The following is a 25,905-nucleotide window of genomic DNA, read 5'->3' as shown; positions in this document are numbered from 1 at the left end:
AGGCTGCTGCTGCTCCATCATCCTGTGCACCTGGTCCACTGAGTTGCGGTGGGCACCAATGTAACCTTCCCCGTGCTACCGTGGGTTATCTCAGAGACCACACACACACTGTACTTCGTTATATGCCGTTCATTGTCCTCAGCACACTTATCACACTGCCAGGGGAACCGAACGCGGCTCGTGCGTCTCGGCCATCCACTCTTCTTCCAGAGTGCTTACTGCTCTCCTGCTTGTCTCCCCTGCATCTCCCATCTGCGGCCCAGCACGCTACTGCATAACAAGGCAGACAGTGATTACTAAACAGGTGCCAGCCCTGTCAATTACTCACCTGGCGCTGCTCTCCTGAGACCTCTCCACCCCTCTCTCCTCCGCAGCCGCGCCTCGACCACGCCTCCCTCCACAGTCACATTTGTCAAAGAATGGTTGTTGTATTCTTTGTTCATTATTATTAATTTATAAGTTACATTTCACGATGGTTGAATGGTTCAAATGGTTAAAAAATGCAGTTAAAAGCAAGGTTAGGTTAAATTCAAACACATGATTTCATGTTGTTTGATGTTGCCCTTTTAGACCACAAGGTGGCATTTGTGTTGTGTGAACTGCTAAGTGATAGAGGAAGATGAAGAGAATGTTTATGTACTGCCGTTTGACAGTATAAAAAAAAACATAAAAGACCCCATGATGTCCTGCTTCAGTTTTTATAGAAGCTGCAGCTAAATTCCCACAGCAGTTACTGTCATGCATATTCAGGTGTTTAATTGATTAAATTAGTAGGAGAAGGGTGAAGATTGGTCAAACCTGGTGAAGGCGTATGGCTCAGGCAGGTCACACCCACATGTGAAAATGCCTGACTGACTGGGCTCATAACAGGCACAGTCTTTGTGCAGCCAGCCATTGCATGTCTCGCATTTCACCCAGTCCTACTTCTGCACATGTGGATACAACGGCCTACAATTTCAAAAGACATGACAGCTGAGATCCAGATGCTACATTGATCCTACACTACCAACATTTAGTTGAATTGTACAAAGCTTAAGATTTGAAGATATTTCTCTTCCTGATGTAATATAGCCAATAAACTATGTGCAGGTGCACAAGGTCAGCTCCAAGCTGTGAATCTGGTACTTGGTGCATTGTTTTAACAACTCTAATACTACTGTACCTTGACTGCCCCTTTCCAGTGCTGTCGTAGTAATTGCAGGCATGAATTGCCTCTGCCATGCAAGACTTGCGCACTTTCTTCCCCTACAAAAAAGAATATTTGAACTGTTAAAGATTTACATGCAACTAATTTCATAGCCTGCCTATATTATCAGTCGCCTAGTGTCTTATGATTTTTACATCACCTTAGGAACAGAATCGGCTATCAAGCAGGCTGCGTGATACATCCTGAGATGCCTCAACTGGACTTGATTCAAGGGTTCATTCGTCATGTCTGTCCCTTTGATATCAAGCTCAGCTGCCTGAAGTGAGTGACATAAAAAACAAACCAATGTTTGTACAACATGAAGTTAATCTATGTAATAACCTAAGTATACTATCTATTAAAACAATAGCAATTTCTTAAATAATTTGACAATACCAAGAAGGGGTAGGCTAAATCTTTTTTTTTTTCCTTTTACAAAACAGTACTTACCGTGCAGACAAAGACACCACAGTTGACGCCATCTTTCTGTCTCCACTGGTCTGGATATGAAATGGACCATTCCTTCAGCTTCCATATGTTCTGAAATGCAAGGCTAAAAACAACAGATGTATCATTCTGTGTTATGTTTTTCATATAATGTCACAGTTTATTAGAATAAATGTGTTTACATACCTTAGAATGTCCATATCAGGTGGAGAAATCAAGGTGTACTTTTCAAGGGAATCGTAGACTCTGGTTTTGAGCCATCAAATACCTGTCAACACAATGGCCAGTATAAATATTGTGCAGTCCACTACATGCAAATAAAAATTACTAAAGCCTTTTTATGGTAATTTATTTTATGGACATTCCCACCTTCTATCCTGTCTCTCTAAAAAAAAAAAAAAAGATTAAAACAGAAATCACCGTCACACATTAAGATTACAAATTACTACATTATTACATTTGATGTATAAATCCTAAGTAACAAGGCCTGTTCCATTAGCATCAGGTTGTTGAGGGTTAACATCCCATCCTAGCAGGAATCACCTCTACAATATTAAATAAAGTTGGACAGCCAGCCATATTTAAAGTCTGAGAAAATAGACAGCGATTGGCAGTGATAAATTATCTTGTTCTACAAGATAAGAATAATTTATGTTCATTGTAAGGAATGAATTTATGGGTTTATTGACATTTTTTCATTTGTAGGTTTGCATTTGTCACAGGCCAATTACAGGCAAATGCTCAGCAACTCAATGGATTGGACTATATGCCCAGCAGTCCACACTTGTAAGATATGATTTGAAAATTTAACATACACACAAACAAAAATACAATTTTTGAACACAATTTTTTTTTTTCTTCCTGGATTGGGAACTGCCCTATTGAGAAGCCCTTTTTGGCCACGATTTGCTCATTGTGTTGTACTGTCATTTCTACATCCACATTTCCTCCTGGGGCAGACACCTCTGAAGACATAAAAAAACACAACATTACCACAATTTAGTATGAACATTCATATTGTCACGATGTGGAGAGGTCTGGACCCAAATGGGGGGGAAACTTGACAGGAAGACAGGGGAAAGACAAGGACAACAAAATAAAAGAGGAAATAAATTATACAAGAGACGCACACCATGACACATATGTGCTTTATGACTGTTGTGACTTGTTCTTATCAAAATAAGACAACAAAACGAACCTAAGCCACTGAGGGGCTGCTGTACCGGTACTTGTAGTAGTTGACGTGTCGTCTTCCGGGTCCAATGAATGAATGAAACACGTGCGTCATATGCAGTCACCAAACATTTATTCACGGTCTTGCGCTCTTAATAAATAAGCAATCTCAGCCGAACTGTGCAGACACTTACATTAACTCTGTAACTTGAAAGCAAAATCAAATCAAAGGGCTCACATGTTTGCCACAACGCAATAAAAGGGTGATGGCGACGACGACGACGGTCAAAAACTGTGTGCTTCCACCGTCAGCAGCACACCTGCCGAGTAATTACCTGCTGTTCTATTTGAGAACAGTACAGAGCACCACCTACTGTGGCTTCCAGTATTACACAAAAAAATAACACAAATGCACACATAAACCAAAAAATGGCTCTAACAATGACAATTTGTCACACAATTACCTGTACTTGTAAGCCTCAACCGTCCATCTGGCCCAATTTGAAGATTTTCCTTGGTTTGTCTCCATTTTTTTGATGAATGTCTGATTTATGTTGTTGTTGTGCAAATGGAAGACCAACCTTGTACAAAACAAGAAATGTGTCTCCTTCATATGACAGAGGAAGTATCGGTCAAAGGACAGTTCTCTGTTTTTTGTTTCTGCCTCTGAGGAATTGACAAAACTGCACAAATCAGGGACAAGGTTGAGGCTGCGGAGTACTTCCTCCGGCCGGGTATGATTTTTTTGATGGAAGCGGTCATACAAAGAGTACCGCTCAGTAGTGTCTGTGATGGGATGTGGCCTTCGCAAATGTTCTCCAGGATTTACATCATTTTGGGGGTTGGTGTTATTCCTCCTGTACAGAAGATTTTTCATCCAAGGAGGATTTACTTTTATACTTTTATCTTCTGCTGCCTGTATGTTTTCTCTTGTAGGCGAGAAAAGTCTTCCATCATTTGGATTAAAAAATCTCTGCTTTGTCCTGTTGTTGGTGTGTCTTGCAACATGACCAGCAATGTCAGAAATGTAAATGGTTGGTGGCTTTGCAAAGCTTAACAGACCATCTGCGTGGTCCCTCGCACTTTCCTGCCACAGAAGTGGGGAGCAGTAATAAACAACTGAGTGAGAGCAGCCCATGTGCAGTACACCACCTAGATGGAGACAAATGATGATAACTGATGTTACCAATAGAAGAACAAGTATTTGAATTTGCAAAACATTGTCATAGTCATATTCAGTTGTTCCTAAACTGTATACTTGCAGGTGAAGTCAAAGGAAAAGCACAAAAAGACAGTACATAAAGATGCAATATCTATCAAAATCTGTTATAGTGATAACCACATTTCCATTAAATAAAGTAACACTGGTGGATGTAAAAAATGAGTTATGTCCTTACCCCCTGTTTTCTGCAGCTTAGCAAACATTTTTGGATACACATCCTTGGAGAGGAGCATTTCCTCAAGTCGGTTGATCAAATCAGTCTCAGATCCCTCAGTGGGAATACCCAGATCAGAGCAAGCTTTAATTAGCTCACTCTTGCTCGCCTGTAGGTGGCATAATACAGAAAGAGAAGCACAAAAGAATTTCAGAGGTGAATATGAATGCTACCTGCAGCAGCACAAAGCAATGTGTAACAGAGAACATAAGCAGAATAAATTACCACTGATTTAAAAATATAAATCACCTTCTTTGATTCAATCAACCGAAGAAGCTCATCCTCATTGAGGCGTCGACCTTTCCGCGTTTTGGGGTCTGTTGTTGGCTTACTATTGAAACCTTTCAGGATCTCAGTCTTAGGTAGCGCATCCCCAACTCTAGTAGCTGGTCCCATCCACGGCACAAAAGAGGAGTGTGTCAACTCCGCTGAATACGGGTTGTGGGTTTTCAACTCTTAAACAGAAGGAAAGATGTGTTTCATAATTTAATAATGTCATTACTTCCATTTTTTTCAATGTCACATTCCTTGTTCTTTATTGCTAGGTCGCCATTTGAAGTGTAGTACAATAACAAACCTTCACAGATGCCACTGGCTATAATTTCTTTTTCCAGTCAGTCCCACTTTGAGGTGATGTTGACTGAAAGATCTTCATCCTTGACATCTTTGGTAGCTGGCCTTTTCAGTGTGCTCACTAGTTATAGAAGAAGAGTAGTAGTTAAAAATAAATGTAAAAGTCAGGTCATACAATTTTCCAGGAATACTTTTGAAATGAGCTGAATTGTCTAAACTGATTTTTAGCCTAATTACTTTTAAAGAAAGAGGTCATTATAGTGTTTAACCCTTCACCCAACAATACACATGTATAGAAACCACTCTGTTGATATTTAGAGTATCAAACAGATTGATACTCTCACTCTCTCTGAGTTCCATAGTAACAGCTATGAGTAGAAAATACATTTCTACAAGCCTCAAAAACAGTAAGAATGCCATAAACTGTTGCGTTTTTGGTGACACATTTCTCCTCAGACAAGTCTTGTGGTGTAGGACCTGGACAGTACGGGCACTTGGTTTCCTCAGGTGAGAACTTCTGTGGGATGTTTGCTGCGTTATTTTGCAACTCCCCTGTTAGTTTGGGAGGCATTCTTTTGCAGTTACACAAGTATTCTACAATTTTTTTAATCTGTTCTGAACTAATTTGATTTTCACTTTCAAAATGGCCTGGCTCCATATCTTCACTGTAGAGATCGTTGTCAGTGTCACTACTGAAGTCCACGTCCCTGTCCCTGTCACTGTCACTGTCACGTAGGAGGTGTCATCTTTCCTGGAAGGTCCAACACATCGAGACATAAATGTGGACACACATTCTTCTCTTTGTGCCTTTGCAGCATGTCCACTTTCTACTTCCAGTGTCCAGTGTCACTTTTGTTCTGCCAAAACGACACCAACTGTCCACTTTTGATGTGTACACGGAAAGGTTTACTTTACTGCCTGAATATCCGTGTTCATCAAAAAACACAGGATATACACATGGAGTCCCATCCTGTGTGGCTCTCTCATTTAGGTTTGTGCATTCCTGTTTAGTAGCGCTGGAAATCAGCCCCTTTTCGAACATCTCCTCAATTACGGTAGTCTGCAGCAGAGGAGGTGGCTGGTGGTACTTGAAATGCTTTACTCTGTCCAAATGTATGCATTCTCTGCCCATGCCCATGGCCATGGCCATAAACTCCCTGCAGCTTGGCACTTCGCAGTCAAGGACCTGCCTAGTAAAGAACTTGGACACATGAATTATGGTCCATGGTCCAGACTTGTCCTGTGCTGTAACAAAAATCCCTCTCTCTTCATCCACAAGGAAGATGGGTTCCATGTCTTTGTTGTGTTTGTCCAACTTGTGTCTTCTTAATGTAGGTGCACTAGAAAAACATGCATCACATGCATAGATATAAAAACTTGAGACCTTTTCAGTGAGTCAGCCATCACTATTAGACTAAGTAACATTGCTTCATCATGCCAAGGTACACTTATTCAAGGCCAGCTTTAAATTACTGGAACACAAAAATGTATGGCCAATAGATGTGATGAATTACTTTTACATACACCAGCCTGTGTAAATAACTATGTTCATGGAAAATGCTGATGACGGAGAGTACAATATCTGTTTTTTCTGTGTTTTTGAGTGATCTTACCATGTGTTTTCAGATGATTTTCAAAAGAATGTTTTCTTTGTATGATGGATTGGCACTTGGGACAGTGCCAATGGCTCCTTTGTGCCAGCTTCACCTCACAGTGACATGGTATACTAAAAGTGTCTGTGGAAAGATGAAAACAAATGTGAAAATGAACACATTAGGCCAAGAACACAGATTGATATGACACTGGAATTTGGTAAAAATCTTTAACAAAATTGAACAGCCATGGTAGACTTATGCTTACCAACTGCATCGTCGCTGAAGCACACTGCATATTTTAAATGGACCTTATTTAGATGGTCTCTGGTTGCCACTGTGGCAACATTGCAGTAAGGGCAATTGTTGTCCTCATTATGGTAAAAGTCCTCTGTTGTTGTGAAGGCTGTATTGAGCACTAAATAACAAATTGGTATTATTATTACTGATATTGACTTCAAAAATATGATGAATAGCTCAAACTAAATAAAATATATATCACATGAAATCAAATACAGTTTGAAATCAGTTTACCTGCAGCTATATTTGTCAAGTAGCCTGTCAACTACAAGGCAAAAAATTATCATTATTTCTATATGGTGTCATTCACATAAGACAGACAGCTATAGCACATAGGCATTTTCCAACACGCTCCATGGATGCACTATGTCCCTCGCCCCGCGCTCCATCCTGACCCCAGACCTATAGGCTCAGGCTCAGGCCTGGCCAGAACAGGACCTCCTCGTGGACAAATTAAGCACTGCGCATATTACAATCTTGATTTTGTGCCCTTAATATAAACATAAAATAATGGGTTGGAATTATATAGCGCTTTTCAGGGCACTGAAAGTGCTTTAAAGAAACCATTATTCTCTCTCGCTCTCTCTCTCTCTCTTTATATATATATACATTAAGAAATGCTATTTTCTGGTTGGTTAATAGGTCCTCTCCTGGCTTTATAAGCTATTCATTACTATTACTATTACTACTATATTTATTTCTTATTAATATTCTTCTTCTTATTATTATTATTATTATTATGATTATTATTATACATTTGGGGCTTATATTCAATGACATTTCAGTTAGGCTATAGTCAAAGACACACAAGATGGCTCAAATCTAAAAAGAGTCTGATCACGTAAGCATATCTCGACGAATAACAATGAAAACATAATAAAAGTCAAAGATTACTTGCACAGATCGTTGGAATGGGCCTGGGAATCCAAAGAATCCAAGCGAATATATATCCTAGACCATATTTGTTGACACCATATTTATCCAGCTAACAGTGCTGCCAAAACTATCAGAAAGGGGAGGAAATACTAAAGCCGCTTCACAGACCACAGGGACCACAGGGCAGATCACTGAGGAGCTGGTCAGGACCAGTTTCTTTAGCGCCCCTAGTGGTTGTGACCACTGGTCCGTGCCAGAGACCAGCTGGTCCTGACCACACGGATCTTCATAATCAATAATAATAACAATATTAATCATAATAATTCTGATATAGTGTATTTTATAGATAAAATATAATAAATATAATATCTCTGACATTTATCCAGCTAACAGTGCTGCCAAAACTATCGGAAAGGGGAGAAAATACTAAAGCCGCTTCACAGACCACAGGGACCACAGGGCAGATCACTGAGGAGCTCTGTGCCAGAGACCAGCTGGTCCGTGCCACAGAGCAACTGGTCGCGACCAGCTCATCAGTGGTCGCGGCCAGTTGCTCTAGCGCCCCTAGTGCCAGTAACCACTGGTCCGTGCCAGAGACCATGGTCCCTGGACAGACCACAGAATTGGCTACAACCCCTGCTGCATGAAGGTCTAAAAATGAGGTGTTGTCTGGCACATTGCTATCTTGAGGCAGCAGAGAGTCAAGCCAGGAAAGCAGAGGGAAAAACAAATAATATAAAATAATGAATATGTAAATGACCTCCTTAATATCAGTAGCACTGTCAAATAGGTAATGGATGAACCCCTAAATCTACCCCTGCCTGTCATCAGTAGTCTTCATTCTTTTGTGATTGCATAGTGTGTTTTGTTTCCATGCAGGTGAATGCAAGGACACCAACCTGTACTGCAGCGTGGTGAAGAGACTGAACCTGTGCCACATGGATATGTACAAACAGAGATGCTGTGGGTCGTGTTCGCAGGACGCTGACTCCACCTAGTGGCAATGAGCAGTAATAACCACACTATAGTTTTTGTAACTGATGGGCCACATGAGACTGAACAAAGACTGAAAGGACTTCATCTGTGTGTGGACTTTTCAAAAACTGTGTATTAGTAAACTGGACAAGGTTCAGTCAAGCAATTTCCCTTCCTAAAAAGAAACTCACCAGAGCCTCTAATGGATGGAAGGATGAGGGGGCTTTATTTTACTGATTTGGACCCAACCTCCTAAAATGAAGTGTTCACTATGTGGATCAAATGGAGTTTTTGGACTTTCATTTAAACACTAAACATTTAGTTTCAGTGACTTTTGAGAAAAGGTGGCCTGGCCAGAAGTGAATATAAGAATGTTGTTTATGTAGAAGGCATACTGTACTGCACTCCTGTAAACAAGATTAAGGTATTGGTTAAGTATTGGCCTTTATTAGATATGACATATCATGTCACTGGATTCTGTAATTGAGGTTCATTATATCAACAGCTACATAAAAACAGTTGTACTTTTCGATCTTTTAACTTTTCTTTATTTATTTGTGTAATTATTCCAAAGTGTGATTATAAAATGATTAATCTAAAATGATTAGAGGGGAATTCTGCTTTAGAACAACTTGGGTCTAATTGTCATAGTTATGACCATCATTTCTACTCACTGTTGTAATTGCTGAGATCTCGCAACATTGATAAATGATCAAGTCAGTCAATGACCAAGTCAGACATAACAGTTTAGCTACACTGTCCAAACCACTTTATTTGGATGTAAAACTGAAAGTACACAAAAATGTTCCTAATATATATTTAGTGATAGAAACTATGGCCAGAATGGAAATAATAGGACCCAAAGTATAATAAACCAAAACTATCCTTCTATATTTCCCTCACTGTCCTACCATCAAATAGGTACAGTATGTCACCTTGTTTTAAAGAGCTGCTAATCCTAAGAGAATTTCTTTAATGTGGGTTCCAGTGTTTCATGTGTTTAAGTGTCCCATGATGATATTTCGAAGGATTTTCCATCCTGATAAGTTTAAAGATTTGGTAGACACACTGAATTTTCATTTGTCTATCTTTAGATCTTGACAGATCTTGACACATCACTCCATATCTGTAAAACCAATCCTATTTCCAAATGGAATGCTGATGTTGGATGATTCAGAAAAATTCCGGATTATGTTCAGTCCCAACATGGGAACTTTCCCAACTTTAGGGAAAGGTAGTGCTTGTGGCCAATTAGCAATGGTTAATGTATGGTTAAAGAATAGGCAGCTAAAAGACTTAATTAAGTTTGGGTTACTTCAGGGTTATGGTTAGTGTTAGGTTAGAGAGTCTTCATCCACTTGAAAGTTTGAAATAGAGAGCAAAGGCAAAGTCTGTTACATGTCATTCAAGAGACCGCATACCATGTGTGGACCCCCATTCATCCAGGAGAAGCTCGACCACAAAGTGATAGGGAAGTAAAGATGAGTGAATTAGAATCCAGGAGACAGTGGGGCATCAAAGGCAAGCCTGGGTGAAGTTGAGCATCCAAGCCCAGATTGTTGGGGTTTGGCCAAATTAGTGGTAAAGGAATTGAAAGCCGGGGCCAGAAAGATTCAATATCAGTCCAATATTAGAACAAACCAGTGGTCAGGGGATATAATCAGAGTAGGATTAGCCATTGAGGCAAAGATGGTAAAGATGGGGCAATGTGTTGTTTAGGGTTAGGGGTGAAGTGAATAACATAGATCATGTCGTTACATCGCAATGTTCTGATGGGAAACCTTGGGTCTTGGCATTCATGTAGGTAACGCAAATCACTGACCCAAACACCATTGCAGGCCAAGTAAGCACCTCATGGCGGGGGCACTCCATGAAGGCAGTGCTCGCACAGCAGGACAATAGGCCCTGACAACCCACAAAAAAAATCTCAGGAATGGCCCGAGGAAAGTGACAAAGAGCTCGAGGCATCGATTGGGGTTCCAAATTCTATGCCTGGAAGGATCAAAGCCAATCCACAGTGGGGCTTCTGTGGATCAGACTTGTTCTGGTTGGATGTTTTATCATATTGAGGTCCGAGGAAGTTGGAGGCCAGGTTGACACCTCGAGCTCCTCTTACTGACGTTCCTGAGGGGGCCACTGCGGTCCGGGCGTACCATTGCCATGAGGGGTTGTATTTGGTCTGCAATGGTGTGTGGGGTTGTGGTGCCTGTCAAGAGGCATTAAATGCCAGCAACCAAGGCAGAGCGTTGCATTGTAACTACATGATTAATGTTAATTACGTTTCCTTAGTCCTTTTAATGTTGTGGCTGATTGATAGATATGAAAGTCAGATGTGCCTGATGTCCAACCACCACCCAACCTCCTGACCCTTACTTTTCTACATTAAAGGACAGAATGATTCCTGAACTGAACACTAACACAAATCGTGTGGTGCAGAATCACCCAGTATGAACAGAATTCCTGGGGGATTCTGGGATGGTGAAACCCTTATTCACACAGAAACAAGTAACGGGAGTCTAGTGTTTAATTTATAATAGCAATGTCAGGTCATGTATCTATAGAAAACAGAATTTAGGATAAAAATCATTAAAGACCATTCACTTGTGTGAAGGTACTGGGTTGTGATTGTAGTCACATGTCACTGATGAAAAAAGAGCTGCTGCTGTTAGTGGCTTCATCTGTGGAAGCATGAAATCATATCCACATATTCATTAACACCACTCTGTGATTCCCAATGACAGTGCAGAGGTTTTTGTAAAATCATTTTGGTATTACAGTGAAGTAAAGAACAGTTGGCTCATTAAGGTAAAACTGACTCTGAAATGAGAGGCACCAGCACAACACACATTTTGACTTATGGGTCTATTCCTATTACCTTTGGTTATCATACCAATGTGCTGCATTTTGCTTGTATATATTGTGTTCTAAGTGCAATAGCGTATATTGAATGTATGTAGATTGTGTGAGCCTTTATTTTCTTACTTATTCATGGTTGAGGTGTCTTTTAAACCCCTGTTTAAGATCTTTTAAAGCACGTGTATATGTTGTCTGGGTGGTATGTTGCTACCACTCATTTGGTTTTATTTGCATGTGTTGAGGAGGATTCTCCAATGTTTTATAGCTCCATTGTGAAATGCCACTCAGCAACATACATTCTTCAGTGTTCCTTCCGGCTACTGATGACTTTACAGTATATCTGATGTGGTGACATTTCAATGCTGGTGGACTTGCAGTTTGACTGGGAATATGAGATAGTTCAACAAATCATTAACGTGCTTTAGATTACAATGCAAAGGAATAAAGACAGTTTGATCACTTCATAAATGTTCTGGTTTTTGCTTGTATTTATTTTGACAAACAAAACTTTGAACCAGCGTGATGAGAAAGCTTGAAATGCAGAGCGCACATTGAGTGAAATTTACAGCTTGTGTCCAGTGGTTGAACTTCTGAAAGAAAATCTTAACTGAGGGTCCACTTGCTAGCTTTTCCCCCCTGAGCTTTCATCCACATGTCATAGTCTTCCTCAACAGATGGACTCAAACCGTCGCTAGTAAGTAGGTTGAGTTAGGATTTGTTTTGTCAAACTACTGCTGTCATGTAGAACAATAAACTTTTATATTCTCGATTTTTCAGAGAGGGAGATTGAGCAGTTATGTTTTTTTGTGGAAAAACAATGCTTGACAAATTATTACTTCAGGGGTTTTACATATCTAAAATGTGCCAGGGCTTCTTGTTTCCTGTCAGAGCTGATGATTATTAGCCTAGTTTCATGTGTGTGTGTCCAGCATAGAGATGGGTCCAGGACATTTTAAGCATATCTTAGCACAGATTGAACCAGGTGGAAACTGCTTGGCTAGCTCCCACAGAAGTGAAACATACATTTACAATACACCCACCCTTTTTATTCATGTCATATCAACCAACCAAAATGAAAATAGGCTATGAAACAGCTATATGCTTTTCTTATCAGGATGAACAGTTTAGTATGGTACCGTCTTCATCACTGCCAATGTCACATTTCAGGGAGCTGCTGGAACTCCAAACTTTACTTGTTGATAAAAGTTCAGGCCTGAACACATTAATATCTCAAATTTCACTCAGAGTCGTAGCACCAGCCATTGGCAACAAAAAATAACATGGTTAATCACTTCTATGTACTCCTGATCAAATCCACCTCATATTTGGTCAGAAAATCCTCAAGGCCTTGATGATCCAATCATTCTTAAATTTTGATCAGTGTCCTGCCCAAAAACATTTCAACATGCCAATTAGGAGGTATAGTAATTGCACCAACAGGAAGGAAGCCTTGTCTGACAATCATAATTTAATTTGTGTGTGAGGGCCTGTTCATCACTATTGCAGTTGTAATTATATTAATCATTATAACTTTGTTTGGGAGTGCGGGCACTCCAAGATAACTGAACAATGAATGAAAAAGTGAATATAGACGGTATAAAGTAAATGACAAAGCAGTATTACTGTATCACAGGATTTTTATATTATACTACTTACTTCTCTGGTGAAAAAGTGAAGCTGCACTTTTTGGACACAATGAAGTAGTAGTTCCAAGCTTCTTTGACTCTTTTTAAATGAAACTACATTTACTTGCCATCCCTTGTCAGTCATTGTATGGGGATGTGGCAGTTGAACCATGGTGTGATTTTCTTGAATATCTTTTGGTAACATATTGTAATAACCATAAATAAATGGTAAACTGAAGAAATACTCAACAGACTACATAAAAAGGCACTTCCCCCCATCCTAATCAAGTGACTACTACAAACTCATCAAGTTGAGAAACTTTTGCTAGAAGAACAGCATGAGGCTCTTCATAACAATTCAATTCAATTCAAGGAAGAAAAAGGAGAGGAGTGTTGGTTAAATGGTTTACACACCCGACTAACAGAGTCTCACAACTGAAACTATGGTGTGAAACAGAAATTAATGGAAATAAAAATGTACCAATGTACTTTTAGTATTGGAGAAACCATACGTTTTGTAATTAGCCTATGCCTGTTATATTTGATACAGCAAAATGTTGTTATTGATTACAGGAGATAAAATAAATTAACATAAAATAAAATAAAATAGATAAAACACAAGGTAGGCCCCGAAACATCAGCAGCTTTCTTGCAGCATGGCTCTGTCACCTCCGCCTCATCTATTCTGTTGAGAATGGAACTTATTAATATTTTTTATAACGGTGTCAAACATCACACAGATTTTAAACTATCCGTTGTAATTTTATGTATTTTTACATAAAATAATATAAAATAATGTCATTTTAAAAAACTATGCGTTGGTTAACTGACAACCACAGAGCGTCACGTCACGCAGAAACATGCTGCATTCAGAACCACATGTAAAAATAAGCTTTTCTCAGAATCAAAAAATCAGAATCAGAAATACTTTATTCTGATTTTCTGATTCTAAGAAAAGCTCATTTTTACATGTGGTTCTGAATGCAGCATGTTTCTGCGTGACGTGACGCTCTGTGGTTGTCAGTGAATGCATACTGTATTATTAGCAGGAAGTCTTCGTTGTTGTTTTAGATATTGTATCGAATTGATGCTGTATCCCAGCAAAATTTACAACCTCATAGCTGGTTTAATTTTTTTTAATGAATGAATCATGAATCGGTGCCGTCTAGTCGTATCTTAGCTCAAATAAATGAAGGTCCGGGATAACGCTCGTTTTTAACGCGTGCCTGAATGCAGCACCAATGTTAGCGAACGGGCGTGGCTAACGTGCCATATCAACTTCCGGGACAACAACGTGAGTCGAGAGTGTCCACATGTCTGTAAATGATGCGTTTGTTTTCACATTTGTTCTGTATTTAAGTGGACACAGCAGAGCAGCATGTGGTAGTGGTGTTGTGTGGAGACTTAAGAGACAGGATGGGTTGTCATTCCTCTTCCTGAGAGTACTTTGGATGAAGCTAGCCACAGTGTTAGCGGGTATCACCTGTTACAGTTCACAGTCATATCAGTGACAGTAGGTCGTGCCCACTGTAGTTTGATCGCTTGTGTTCAATGTACTGTAATAAACAAAGTCCAGGTTTTGAAATCACTCACTGTTCAGACTGTGTTGTCCACAGCCGACGCTAGCTGTGTAACGAAACCGTGCACTGTAACATGACTTCATGTAATGTAATGTAGACTTTGTCACAGGGCTATCACTGTATCCGAGTGCTACATCATCACGAGTAATACATAAGTTGTTTAAAGCAGGTTAGGCTACCTACCAGCTGTATCTTCAGTGTGGTCATGTGTCTTAGGAGCTTGCCATGGGACTCACCAGCCTGGATAAGATTATTGCCCTGCAGAGGAGCCCTGCCAACACCAGAAACCTGTGCATCCTGGCCCACGTTGATCATGGTGAGTTGAAACATTATTCATCCTTCTGGAGCCCTGATTGTGCGCAGTCGACTGAATATTTACTTGTTGGAAGTACTGAGCACAAGAACATAACACACACACACACACACACACACACACACTGACTGCAACTTGTCCCATGTGTGTCATCATCCCACTTTAAAAAATAGCCATAAACTGTCAGAGAGCAGAACAGTTCTGGAGATACAAACTTTAAAGAGAGGATACAACTAGGGCTCACTAAATTCTTTTCAAACTGAGTGAATGAAGTTTACAAAAGTTTATGCCACAAACAGTTCTGAAGTAGTGACACTGGTAAGTCAAAATTTCAGGGGAGTGCCTGCATGTTTTCATAAAAACACTGATATTTGGCGTCAGTGTATTGATATTCATATCGCAAGAGGAAGCAATATGTTATATTGCTGTATCCATATTTTGCCCCACCTCTCCTGTTCACTGTAAAATCTTTAAAACGTGTGGTATGACAAAAAAACAACACATGTAGTTGTTATTACATTTGATTAGATTAGATTTAATGTAGGGTTGGTGTCATATGAATACAGGTAACACTTTATAATAGCCATCATTTATGAATGGCAAATTTATTGTTAATTAAACTTTAGTCAATAATTATTTGACAGTTAATAATGAAATGCTTTATAAGCCATTTGTTAAACAATTGTAAAGGTTTAAAAATATCAGTTAAAACTTTACCATAAACAATAGCCTAAAAAGTGAATTTCATTGCTGTCACATTGAGTCCAATGTCTTTTTACTGTTTTGGTGGAACAAAAAAAATGTCTTTAAATTTCTTTAAGATTTAAGAACTTCAGAAAAAAAAGCAATCATTGTGGGGAAATTCCTCCTGGTCTGGACCAAGAGTGGAAACCACTGATCAACTATTCTACTCAACATTAACTACTGTGTATATTCTTGAGTATTAAAATGGTTTAACTGTGACATATTTTGATAAAAATTGTATTTTGTTTTATCCATTTAGATATTGGACAGTGTTATCTCTAACTGAGTATGTTGGTTCTATTGTTTTGAGAGCTTATTTAGTGCATAGGGCAAAGTGAAGCTAAATCATTTTAATACATAATAAAAATAATAAAATAAATAGACAATAATTTCCCATAGCTCAAGGTAACATCTTCTGCTTATTTGTTCGAGCAGCAGTCCAGAACTTGAAGGAGTCAGTGTGAAATTGTATAAATCAGAGAAAAGCATCAAGTTTTCACATGTGAAGATCAATGACCTGTTCTTTCTTGTGAAGGAATTAAACAGATTTGGTGTCAGTCATAATGCTCAGGTAAAGGTGTATGCTGTAAAACAGTGAAATCATTTGAAATGATCTACATCTTTGCAGGTAAAACTACTCTGGCTGATTGCTTAGTGGCAAGTAATGGTATCATATCAAGTCGACTGGCTGGGAAGGTAAGTGACTTTATTTTTTTTTAAGCTCTATGACCTGTACATGTTTTTCAGTTGTTTAGTCATCATTTGTGTTACTCTGATGTATTAATTGAGCAGCTGAGGTACCTGGACAGCAGAGAGGATGAACAGATCAGAGGAATCACCATGAAGTCCAGTGCCATCTCTCTGCATTACAGACACGGTAAGGCCATTTTGGTCAGCCCTGAAGTAAAATTCTCATTTAAACATTTCTTACTGTGGGAGGCTATCACTCCATGCTGTTCATTACATTCTAGTATTAATTGATGATGATTTTCTGTAACTTTCTGTTTTTCTTTTACTGGCTTTACCCCAGTCTGCCTTCATCCAGTTTGGTGTGTGATTTTTAAACGGCCTTTTTTTACTTTAAATGTACATGAATAGAGTGTACCAGGGTCTTGTGTATTCAGTATTGTATTGTGCACTGTATTTGGTGGAGAGAGAAATGGCAATTATGGCATCTCAGTAAGAGCAAGATGTCAGTATTACATTTTTTTGACTATTGTAACTTCAGTCGAAAATAGTGAAAAAAAAACATGATGGCAAGTCTTGTTCATTAGGCCATCTATGCATGGGGAAAAGAGAAATATACCACAAACAAACAAGTACATTCAATTGTTTGATGGTGAATTAAGCAAATACTATGTAAAGGATAGTAGTATATACAGTACTAGCTCTCAATATGATCCTTGGTTGATGACTCTGTATATAGCATTGAAATTTTATATAAAAAAATAATAATCAATAAAAATAGTTTTAGAGTTTTACATTACTTTAAATCAAAAGCTGTTGAATTCTCTGCAATCTAAACAAGATTTTTTGAGGAGAAGACTCACACTAAATAGTGTTCACGTGTCTCTGGTGTCCTCAGGAGATCAGGAGTATTTACTAAACCTGATTGACTCTCCTGGTCACGTCGACTTCTCCTCTGAAGTTTCCACTGCTGTCAGGCTGTGTGATGGTGCCATTGTAGTTGTTGATGCTGTGGAGGGAGTGTGTCCACAGGTAAATATCACTGTTGACTTAATGTCTCATTCTGTTAGCTTATAAAGATAAATATAAAGATTAATCATGTTTACTGTAGATTCACATTCTTTCCTCAGAATGTTCTTAGTTTGCAGTCTGTAAGTATTTAGATTTGGATTTTTGTGTGTCTAATCCAGTACATTGGATTTGATTTGACATTTGAAATAAAACAATGACTATAAGGTTAACCTGTTAAGCACGAGCGGAGCCCGACTGGGTTGGATTTGTTAAATATATAGTTTAGTACCTGAGAAATTTTAAATGGCACAGTTGCTGCCAAAATTTTATAAAATTTTCCAAAATTCCACCTGAGTACTCTGTACTAAACCCTCTCTAATTTTGTTCTGATTCACTTTATTAGCATTAAAGTTGGCAGAGGTAGTGTTCAGATGTTTTGCTATGGGTTGCTAGACATTTGGAGCTACAGCTACGTCATTCCTTAGGGATATTCATACTAAAATTGTCATTTAAAAAAAAATCTTCCATTTATGCTGTGTGCCAGTTTCATTTACTCAGACTCAGTGATATATATACTTTAAACTTACACATCTGAACAAATATTTAAAGTGCTCCCTTTATTATGATACCTTGATTTTTCAAATAGACCTTGTAGTTGTAGAGATATACTCTGTTCATTATCGAGCAGAGACACAAAATAGAGGCTAGTTCTTAACTGGTTAAAGTGCTTACTTCTGATGAACGGTGTAGGAACTATCGCCCTCTTTGTGCACAGCCTCCCATTTTGATGGGATAAAATTGTTTTGGACTGAAAAATAATTTAAGCATAAAATGTAGTTCTGAACTTGCGACAACACTATGTGAAAGATTATGATCCAAGCATAAAGGTCCACTTACTAGTATGTCAGAGCTTACTCATCTTATGGCTTATGGTTTCAAGTAGGGGTCGACCGATATGACCTTTTCAGGGCTGATACTGATTATTAAAAATCAAGGAGACTGAAAACAGATATTTGGGACCGATATTCATTTGCAGTAAAAATGAAACTAACAACCAGTGATGAATTAAGTACAATTTACTCAAGTACTGTTCTCAGTATTGTTCTCAGTTCTCAGCATTTTCAGGTAGTTTACTTGAGTATTTCCATTTTCTGCTACTTTATACTTCCTCTCCACTCTCCACACTAGTTACTTTGCAGATTCAGACTTTTCAGTCTGCTCCGATTGATTGGGCACCGATCATTATCAGCTGATATATGTTGTAAAAAATTTGATCTGTGGTCTCTATAGAACCCGATCAGAAGAGCCGATCGATAAACACAGGAGACAGTTTATCTATGCGCTGCTAAAATGTCACAGCCACACACACCTCAGGACTCTGCTGCTCACTTCCCTCCTGCCAAAATCAATATGGATTTTCAGTGGTTGGTTCTTGGTTTAACCAGCATATCAGCAAGGTCCTGCAAGCTGTTTGTGACTGAGTAGATAGATGGACCGGTACCGCAGAACAATTCTCGCAATGTTAGGTCTCGCAATGAGTGGCTAGCCAGTGATTATAACTAGCACTAGATAACTATGGTAACAGCAGGAGAAGACATGCTCTATGGTAACAGCAGGAGAAGACATGCTCCATTGGAGACAGAAGAAGTCCATTGAATTTATCATTTGGGATTGTCTGTTTGTGATAAATATATTTTCTGTTGTACTGCGTGGAGGCGACGCTGTTTGTTTAGAGCCTTACAGCAACCTGAGCTAACAGCAACCAGAGCTAACAGCTGACTGAGCTAACAGCAACCAGAGCTAACAGCTGACTGAGATAACAGCAACCAGAGCTAACAGCTGACTGAATTCACAGCAACCAGAGCTAACAGCTGACAGAGCTAACAGCTAACTGAGCTAACAGCAACCAGAGATAATAGCTGACTGAGCTAACAGCAGCCAGAGCTAACAACTGACTGAGCTAACAGCAGACTGAGCTAACAGTTGACTGAATTCACAGCAGCCAGAGCTAACAACTGACTGAGCTAACAGCAACCTGAGCTAACAGCAACCAGAGCTATCAGCTGACTGAGCCAACAGCAACCAGAGCTAACAGCTGACTGAGCTAACAGCAACCAGAGCTAACAGCTGACTGAGCTAACAGCTTTTAGCTTACTGAGCTAAAGATTCACAGCAGGACTGAGAACTTCTGTTCAGAGAAACATGAAGTGTTAAACAGTGAACTGCAGTTTAATGTGACAACACAACAAGTTTTCACTAAATAAGTATACTGAAGTAGACTATGTTTGCTGAGAACAGTTGACTTTGAGTTTGGAGTTACAGACACTTGACATCAGAGTAAATTTCATCAATCTTGTGTCAGAGATGAAAGTAACCAGATACAGGTAGTGGCCAGGTGGTGGAGTACTGGCTTCAGGGGACAAATACATCACTACAAAGACTGAGACACAGAGTTATCCCCTCAGTGTTACTGAATTCCGTGTCCTATTCACTTTTTTTCTTTATATATAAATATATTAAATATAATTATTTATTTCCTCAACATTTTGATGCCACTAAACTATGCCACTAATAAGTAACAACTTTAGGTGACAATAAAATAAAGATTTTGATTGGTGATTGGCGATCGGTATTGGCTCATACTGCTTCCAGCACTCGATGATCAGTGATCGGCACCAACAATCCTGATCGGAGCACCCTTATTGTTCAGTGTTTATAGGCTTTTAATTGTGTTACCAATCAGATAGTGTTGTGGGTGGGACATTGTATGACAAGCCATATTAGCACATGTTTATTTATATTGTTTATTTTATCTGCACTCTGACAGAAAAATCACCATACTGATACTTGGAAATGCAGAATATCAGCCCCATACTTGGCCAGGGCCGCTAATTGGTTTTCCCCTTGTCTTTAGTGTTGTCACATGACCTAACTGTGAAGCATCGGCCAAGTGAGCGACTCCTCTCTCTGATCAAGGAGGTCTTTCACTGATTCCAAAGACCAGCTTAGAGACAAGGGTTACCATCCGTCTCCATACAGTATATAACCACCTATTGTCCAGTGACAGAAGTTTCATGCTTAGGTTACAGGATGACAACTGTACAACCCCTGAGCAAGTGTCCAGTACTTTGAAGCCAATTTGATAGAGTGGCCAAACGGTGTAATTACAACATCACGTTGTACACGGGCAGGCACAAAATGACTTTTTCCCATAAGCTAACATTGTGAAAGAAGCGGCTGTACAACGGTGGATAATAAGGGTGTGACGAGATCTCATGCCACAAGATCTTGTCACACCCGTGGTGGAAAATCAGTGACTCCTCCACACATTGGAACCGAAGTACACCATCCCGTCACCCACGCATATTACTCACACAATGATCCTGAACCTCTACAAAGATAGCATACCTTTGCATCCCTGCTACCTCCGTTCCAAGTGAGCGTGTCTTTTCAACTACAGGAGACATAGTTAGTGCCCTAAGGACTCGACTGCTGCCAGAAAACATAGACATGCTCATATTGATAAAAGAACATGACCATACCTTAGGTTGGGCAGTGTAGTTGTAGCCAGCCAAGAGATATTTGGTCAGTCTGTCTTTGCACCATAAGTATTGAGAGAGTCCTACTTTGAATATTGTTTGCATTTAAAAAATAAGACAAAGAAAAACTTCATTTTTTATTTTCAATTTATGGGAAGAAGTTCAGTTCGACGGTCACACACAGCTTCAACTAGAAGTTAGAAGCTCACGCATAGTTCATGCACAGTTATAAGGTCTGAAGAGACCCATGAAAAATCATACAGGAGAGAAGCCAGTCAGTTGAGTTGTTTGTGTCTTTTACTGCATATGATAATTCAAAGTAGAACTGAAGATATTCATTACAAGATGATTACTAGTTAAAACATTTCAACCTGCATTGTTTTGCATTTTGTGACTTTCAATCAAATGAAACTTTTAAGAAGTTTTCTTAAAAATAGTGTTAAAATATCATCTCTTCTTGTTCTGTGTTCAGTATCGTGTATGGTCTCGTCTCGTGAGCTGAGTGTATCGTCACTCCCGTAGTAGATAATCTCTGCCAAATGACTCGTCCCACCATCAGAACTTGAGCCATTCGGTTGATAACATTTTGCAAGTGTAGAACTACACAATTATATAATTTTATCTCCATTCAAGGTAGCTTAGGGCTAAAGTGGACATTAGTCGGCTTGGCCTCTGACACTGTACCTGGATTTTCCTTAATACATCCAATGCAACTGGTACATGCAGAATTTTGTTTATAACAAAATTGGGCACTGTATAACAATTATGCCTAAATAAATTATTTCTAAATTCAAATGTGATAGTAAACCTCTGAATTACAGGACAAATCATACACCTTCAGTTGATAAATTTCACATACTTAAGGAAAGATTCTGTAAGTCCTTCCCAAGCCTAAATATTATAACTCTTATGACAAACCAAAAGACCGTTATATTTCAAATAATTAATTTTTTGACCCTTGATTAAAGGAATAGTTCACTCTAGAACGAAATTCAGTCATTATCGACTCACCCTCATGCTGATGAGAAGTCCGGTGTAGTTTTTTATTCCTCAAAGTGCAGCTCCGCCAACAATAATCCATATAACAGGCGTCAATGGTGTCCGAGACGAAAAGGTCCATAAAACCACACAAAAACTTTGTAATATTCCTCCATACTGCTCGTCCGCTGCAATCCAAGTGTCCTGAAGTGGCGACATCCAGAGTTTACTTGAAATGACGTCATTTAGTACATTTTTCTAGCCTAAACAGTCACTATGCTATATCTGCCTGGAGGCACGCTCCGTGTTCACGCGAGTCTTCCTCACAGCCGCTTGCACTATGGAAGCCACGCCAGACAAGATCAACGAGACTCGCAATAGATACACACCGGTATTTACATCCTGCTGTGAGCAACCGAGCGACACACAAACACAAGAGGGATCTGCCTGCACTAGTGATTTGAAACTTTGTGCGGGAGCCTGCCTTCAGGCAGATATAGTATAGTGACTGTTTAGGCTAGAAAAATGTACTAAATGACGTCGTTTCGAGTAAACTATGGATGTCGCCACTTCAGGACACTTGGATTGCAGCGGACGAGCAGTATGGAGGAATATTACAAAGCTTTTGTGTAGTTTTATGGACCTTTTCGTCTCAGGCACCATTTACGCCCATTATATGGATTTTTGCTGCAGGAGGGTACCCCCGCGGGTCTCCAGCTGCACTTTGAGGAATAAGAAACTACACCGGACTTCTCATCAGCATGAGGGTGAGTCGATAATGACTGAATTTCGTTCTAAAGTGAACTATTCCTTTAAGGTGTTTTAACTTTTGTTGATGTTTATTTGTTATGTTTAGATGCTTTTATGAAAAATATTTAATAAAATGTATTTACTTTTATATCATTATTTTACCATTGCCTATTTCTTTCACACATTTTTAAAAAAACGTCTTTCAGTGTGTATTTATAGAATCGATCTATTATCACAGTGTTTGCATAAATATTTGAATTCTATAAATTCTGTAAAACTGTATTAAATGGTATTTATTTTGTTTTATTTATGTCCTTGTGGATGGAAATGCAGGCTTACATGTTGCTTCATGGTTTTTCCTGTTTTGCATTTGTCTACTGTTTGTAGACACAAGCTGTGCTGCGTCAGGCGTGGCTGGAGAACATCAGGCCTGTTCTGGTCATCAATAAGATGGACCGACTCATCGTGGAGCTGAAGCTCACCTCTCAGGAAGCTTACACCCACCTGCAGAAGATCCTGGGGCAGGTGAGGGGCCCAGCTCTCATATGACACTGGCCACATTCAGCATACTTCATTATAAGGCCTCTGTTATACAAGACACTGTCTGAAGTGACTGTTGTTACAACCAGGGCCTAGGGGAAACCCTGGCGCAACATGAAAATGAGACTCCCCTCTTCCCATCCCTCAAGCACCACCAGCATTATTTAAAAACACATCTCACACACAAACAGACATGCTGGCAGTCTGGCTGAGAGAGGAGAGCCCCCAGGAACTGGAAAGAGCCGGCCTTTAAACTCACAAGTGACCCAACAAAAGTGGAGCACAGCCACCATAAAGGTCACAAACCACCAGTTTACTGCACAAAAGTATTAATTACAGCCACACATCACAACGTGAATAAAGTAACCAAAACAAAAGCAGCCATCTCACAAAAAACCAAGTTGCTGTGCAAAGTATAGAACGAAGGAAAACAAACTGCAGAGACACCCAAACTTTACCTGCCTACCAAGATGGCTAACTCACCTAGCTAGTCTTCAGTGGCTTGCCGAGCTCGAGCCGTCTTTAAACACTGAACTCAGTACATCGCCGAAGACCAGGAATCTAGTCAACTGTATTACGCTGAAGCGGGCCCCCACTCAGAATTACCACCAAAAATAAGAAAGGCAAAATAATAAAGTGGCAAATCCTTGAACTTGCCCGGCGGCTATCTAGTCAGGGTGCTCAGTCAAAAACACAACTTGACATGCAGCAACAATGACAAAATATCTAACAAACGAGATGACCACTACACTTAACCAAAGGCCACTAATACAAAAAAAAAACTGAACCACATTAACCTCACCTCATGGGCATTCAAATCCCGGACGAGCCCCCAATTGTTACGACCAAGGCCTAGGGGAAACCCTGGCGCAACATGAAAATGAGACTCCCCTCTTCCCATCCCTCAAGCACCACCAGCAGAGAAGCGTTTTTAAAGATTTTATTTAAAAACACATCTCACACACAAACAGACATGCTGGCAGTCTGGCTGAGAAAAGAGAGCACCCAGGAACTGGGAAGAGCCAGCCTTTAAACTCCTGGCTTCGGGGCAGGAACCAATCAGCTCCCTGGACAACCTACAATCACTCAAACACACCTGCAACCAATCACACACACACACACAGGTAACAGAGAGGGTGATTTAAGCAGAGACAATAGAAACATTTATACGACCTCTGGGGTCGTAACGACTGTATTTTCTATAAACTCATAGAATGAAAAAGGTTAGTAATGTTTTGTAGACCATCGTAACTCAGTGTTTGTGTTTGTTCTTCCTTGTAGGTGAACGCAGTGACAGGGAGTTTGTTCACATCTAAAGTGCTAGAGGAGCGAGCAGAGAAAGAGAAGGAGGAGGAGAAAGCAAGTGAGACGTTGAGTGGAGATCAAGTTTACGACTGGAGCGCCGGGCTTGAGGACACCGACGACTCCCACCTCTACTTTTCTCCTGACCAAGGAAATGTGGTCTTTGCCAGCGCCATAGATGGATGGGGTTTCAGGTGAGACTGGTCCCTTTTCTTGTCTTTTTTTTTTTTTTATTTGTTCCGTTATTTGTTGTTGTTGAGAGAGATCGCATGACACGTGTGTTAAAACCACAGACAGCAGTTTCACTGGAGGCTGATGGCACTGATATCAAAAAAGTGCTGAATGACTAAATACTCCATGATCATTTCTCAGCAAGTCATTTGTGTTGATTTGATTAAATTCTGATTTATTTGATTATAAGCACCACATTTTATAAGTGGCGTTAACAGGGCTCACGCATCTTGCGGCGCCGTCTTGTAGAGGAGCCTTTTGCCTTATTTTTAACAACTTTATTATTTCAGATGATAGCTGCTTAAATAGTGTATACTGTAAATGTACAACAAGAAACCCATGTCAGGGTTGGATTAGTCATCAGATGAAAAGTATTTTTATGGTGTGGTGCTGAGGATGACTTGAGGAGTCTTACAGCCTGGGGAAAGAAGCTGCTTTTAAGTTTAATTTGTTTCACCATTTTTTGTGCAAAGAGTCAGCCAGAATCAACAAAAACTTGTCGGAGATCCCTTTTCACGGCAGACAATTTGACTTTTCAAAGCAGGAAAAGCACAGGTGGAACCAATAATGTGAACAATAGCTCTGTTCTATGAAGTGTCCCAGTAAGCCCTGTCAGTGAATGAGCATGCAAAATACCAGAGCCCTGGAACCTGCTTATCTAAATGGAATGTAGCCATCATTGATGTCCCACCTGTGCTTTTCCTGCTTTGACAAGTCAAAATGTTTGACCTGAAACGGGTCCATATGGGCACCCAGTTTATTGTTGCTCCAGTGCCTTGTAATTGCTTAGTCCTGTCACAACCCTGTAACCTAATCAATACCAAAATAAATTTCACTGTATACTAATTCAGTATCATTAAATACATTTTAAAGTGTCCTCTAGATGGTGCTATCAACTTAGATTTAGTTCATTTGATACTATATGACCCTGAAAATGATTACAGAACAACCTCCAACCTGTTTGTTACCTTTAAAAGGCCTCGCTGTTTTGTTCAGTTCAGGACATGAAGTAAAATATTTCCTCTTCAGCTTTCATTAAAAAAAAGAATTCTGCTTCAGATTCAAACACAGTGATATAACGTCTCCATGCTGCACTGGTAATTTGGTGTATGACAGTCCATGATGAGGACATGAAGACCTAGTTCTGAGTGTAGCTGTGTCCTTGTGATAACTCTCTGCTATAAATAAACA

General features: G+C 39.6%; 2 protein-coding genes across 2 annotated transcripts in view; both read left to right on the top strand.

The window, feature by feature from the left end:
* LOC140995091 (ADAMTS-like protein 1) overlaps positions 1-8,622 on the top strand; it is a 42,184-nt gene extending 33,562 nt beyond the window's left edge. Inside the window, exon 7 of the mRNA XM_073465012.1 lies at positions 8,463-8,622. Coding sequence (XP_073321113.1) covers positions 8,463-8,581 — 119 coding nt within the window. The 3' untranslated portion in view covers positions 8,582-8,622. The remainder of the gene's footprint in view (positions 1-8,462) is intronic.
* Positions 8,623-14,496: 5,874 nt separating this feature from the next.
* efl1 (elongation factor like GTPase 1) overlaps positions 14,497-25,905 on the top strand; it is a 112,474-nt gene continuing 101,065 nt past the window's right edge. Inside the window, exons 1-7 of the mRNA XM_073464347.1 lie at positions 14,497-14,552; positions 14,836-14,935; positions 16,305-16,372; positions 16,469-16,553; positions 17,262-17,395; positions 23,029-23,166; positions 24,463-24,677. Coding sequence (XP_073320448.1) covers positions 14,845-14,935; positions 16,305-16,372; positions 16,469-16,553; positions 17,262-17,395; positions 23,029-23,166; positions 24,463-24,677 — 731 coding nt within the window. The 5' untranslated portion in view covers positions 14,497-14,552; positions 14,836-14,844. The remainder of the gene's footprint in view (positions 14,553-14,835; positions 14,936-16,304; positions 16,373-16,468; positions 16,554-17,261; positions 17,396-23,028; positions 23,167-24,462; positions 24,678-25,905) is intronic.

This window comes from Pagrus major, chromosome 4 (genome assembly GCF_040436345.1).
Source record: "Pagrus major chromosome 4, Pma_NU_1.0".
In the NCBI taxonomy this organism is placed as follows: domain Eukaryota; kingdom Metazoa; phylum Chordata; class Actinopteri; order Spariformes; family Sparidae; genus Pagrus; species Pagrus major.
This window is presented reverse-complemented; position numbering and strand designations above follow the sequence as displayed.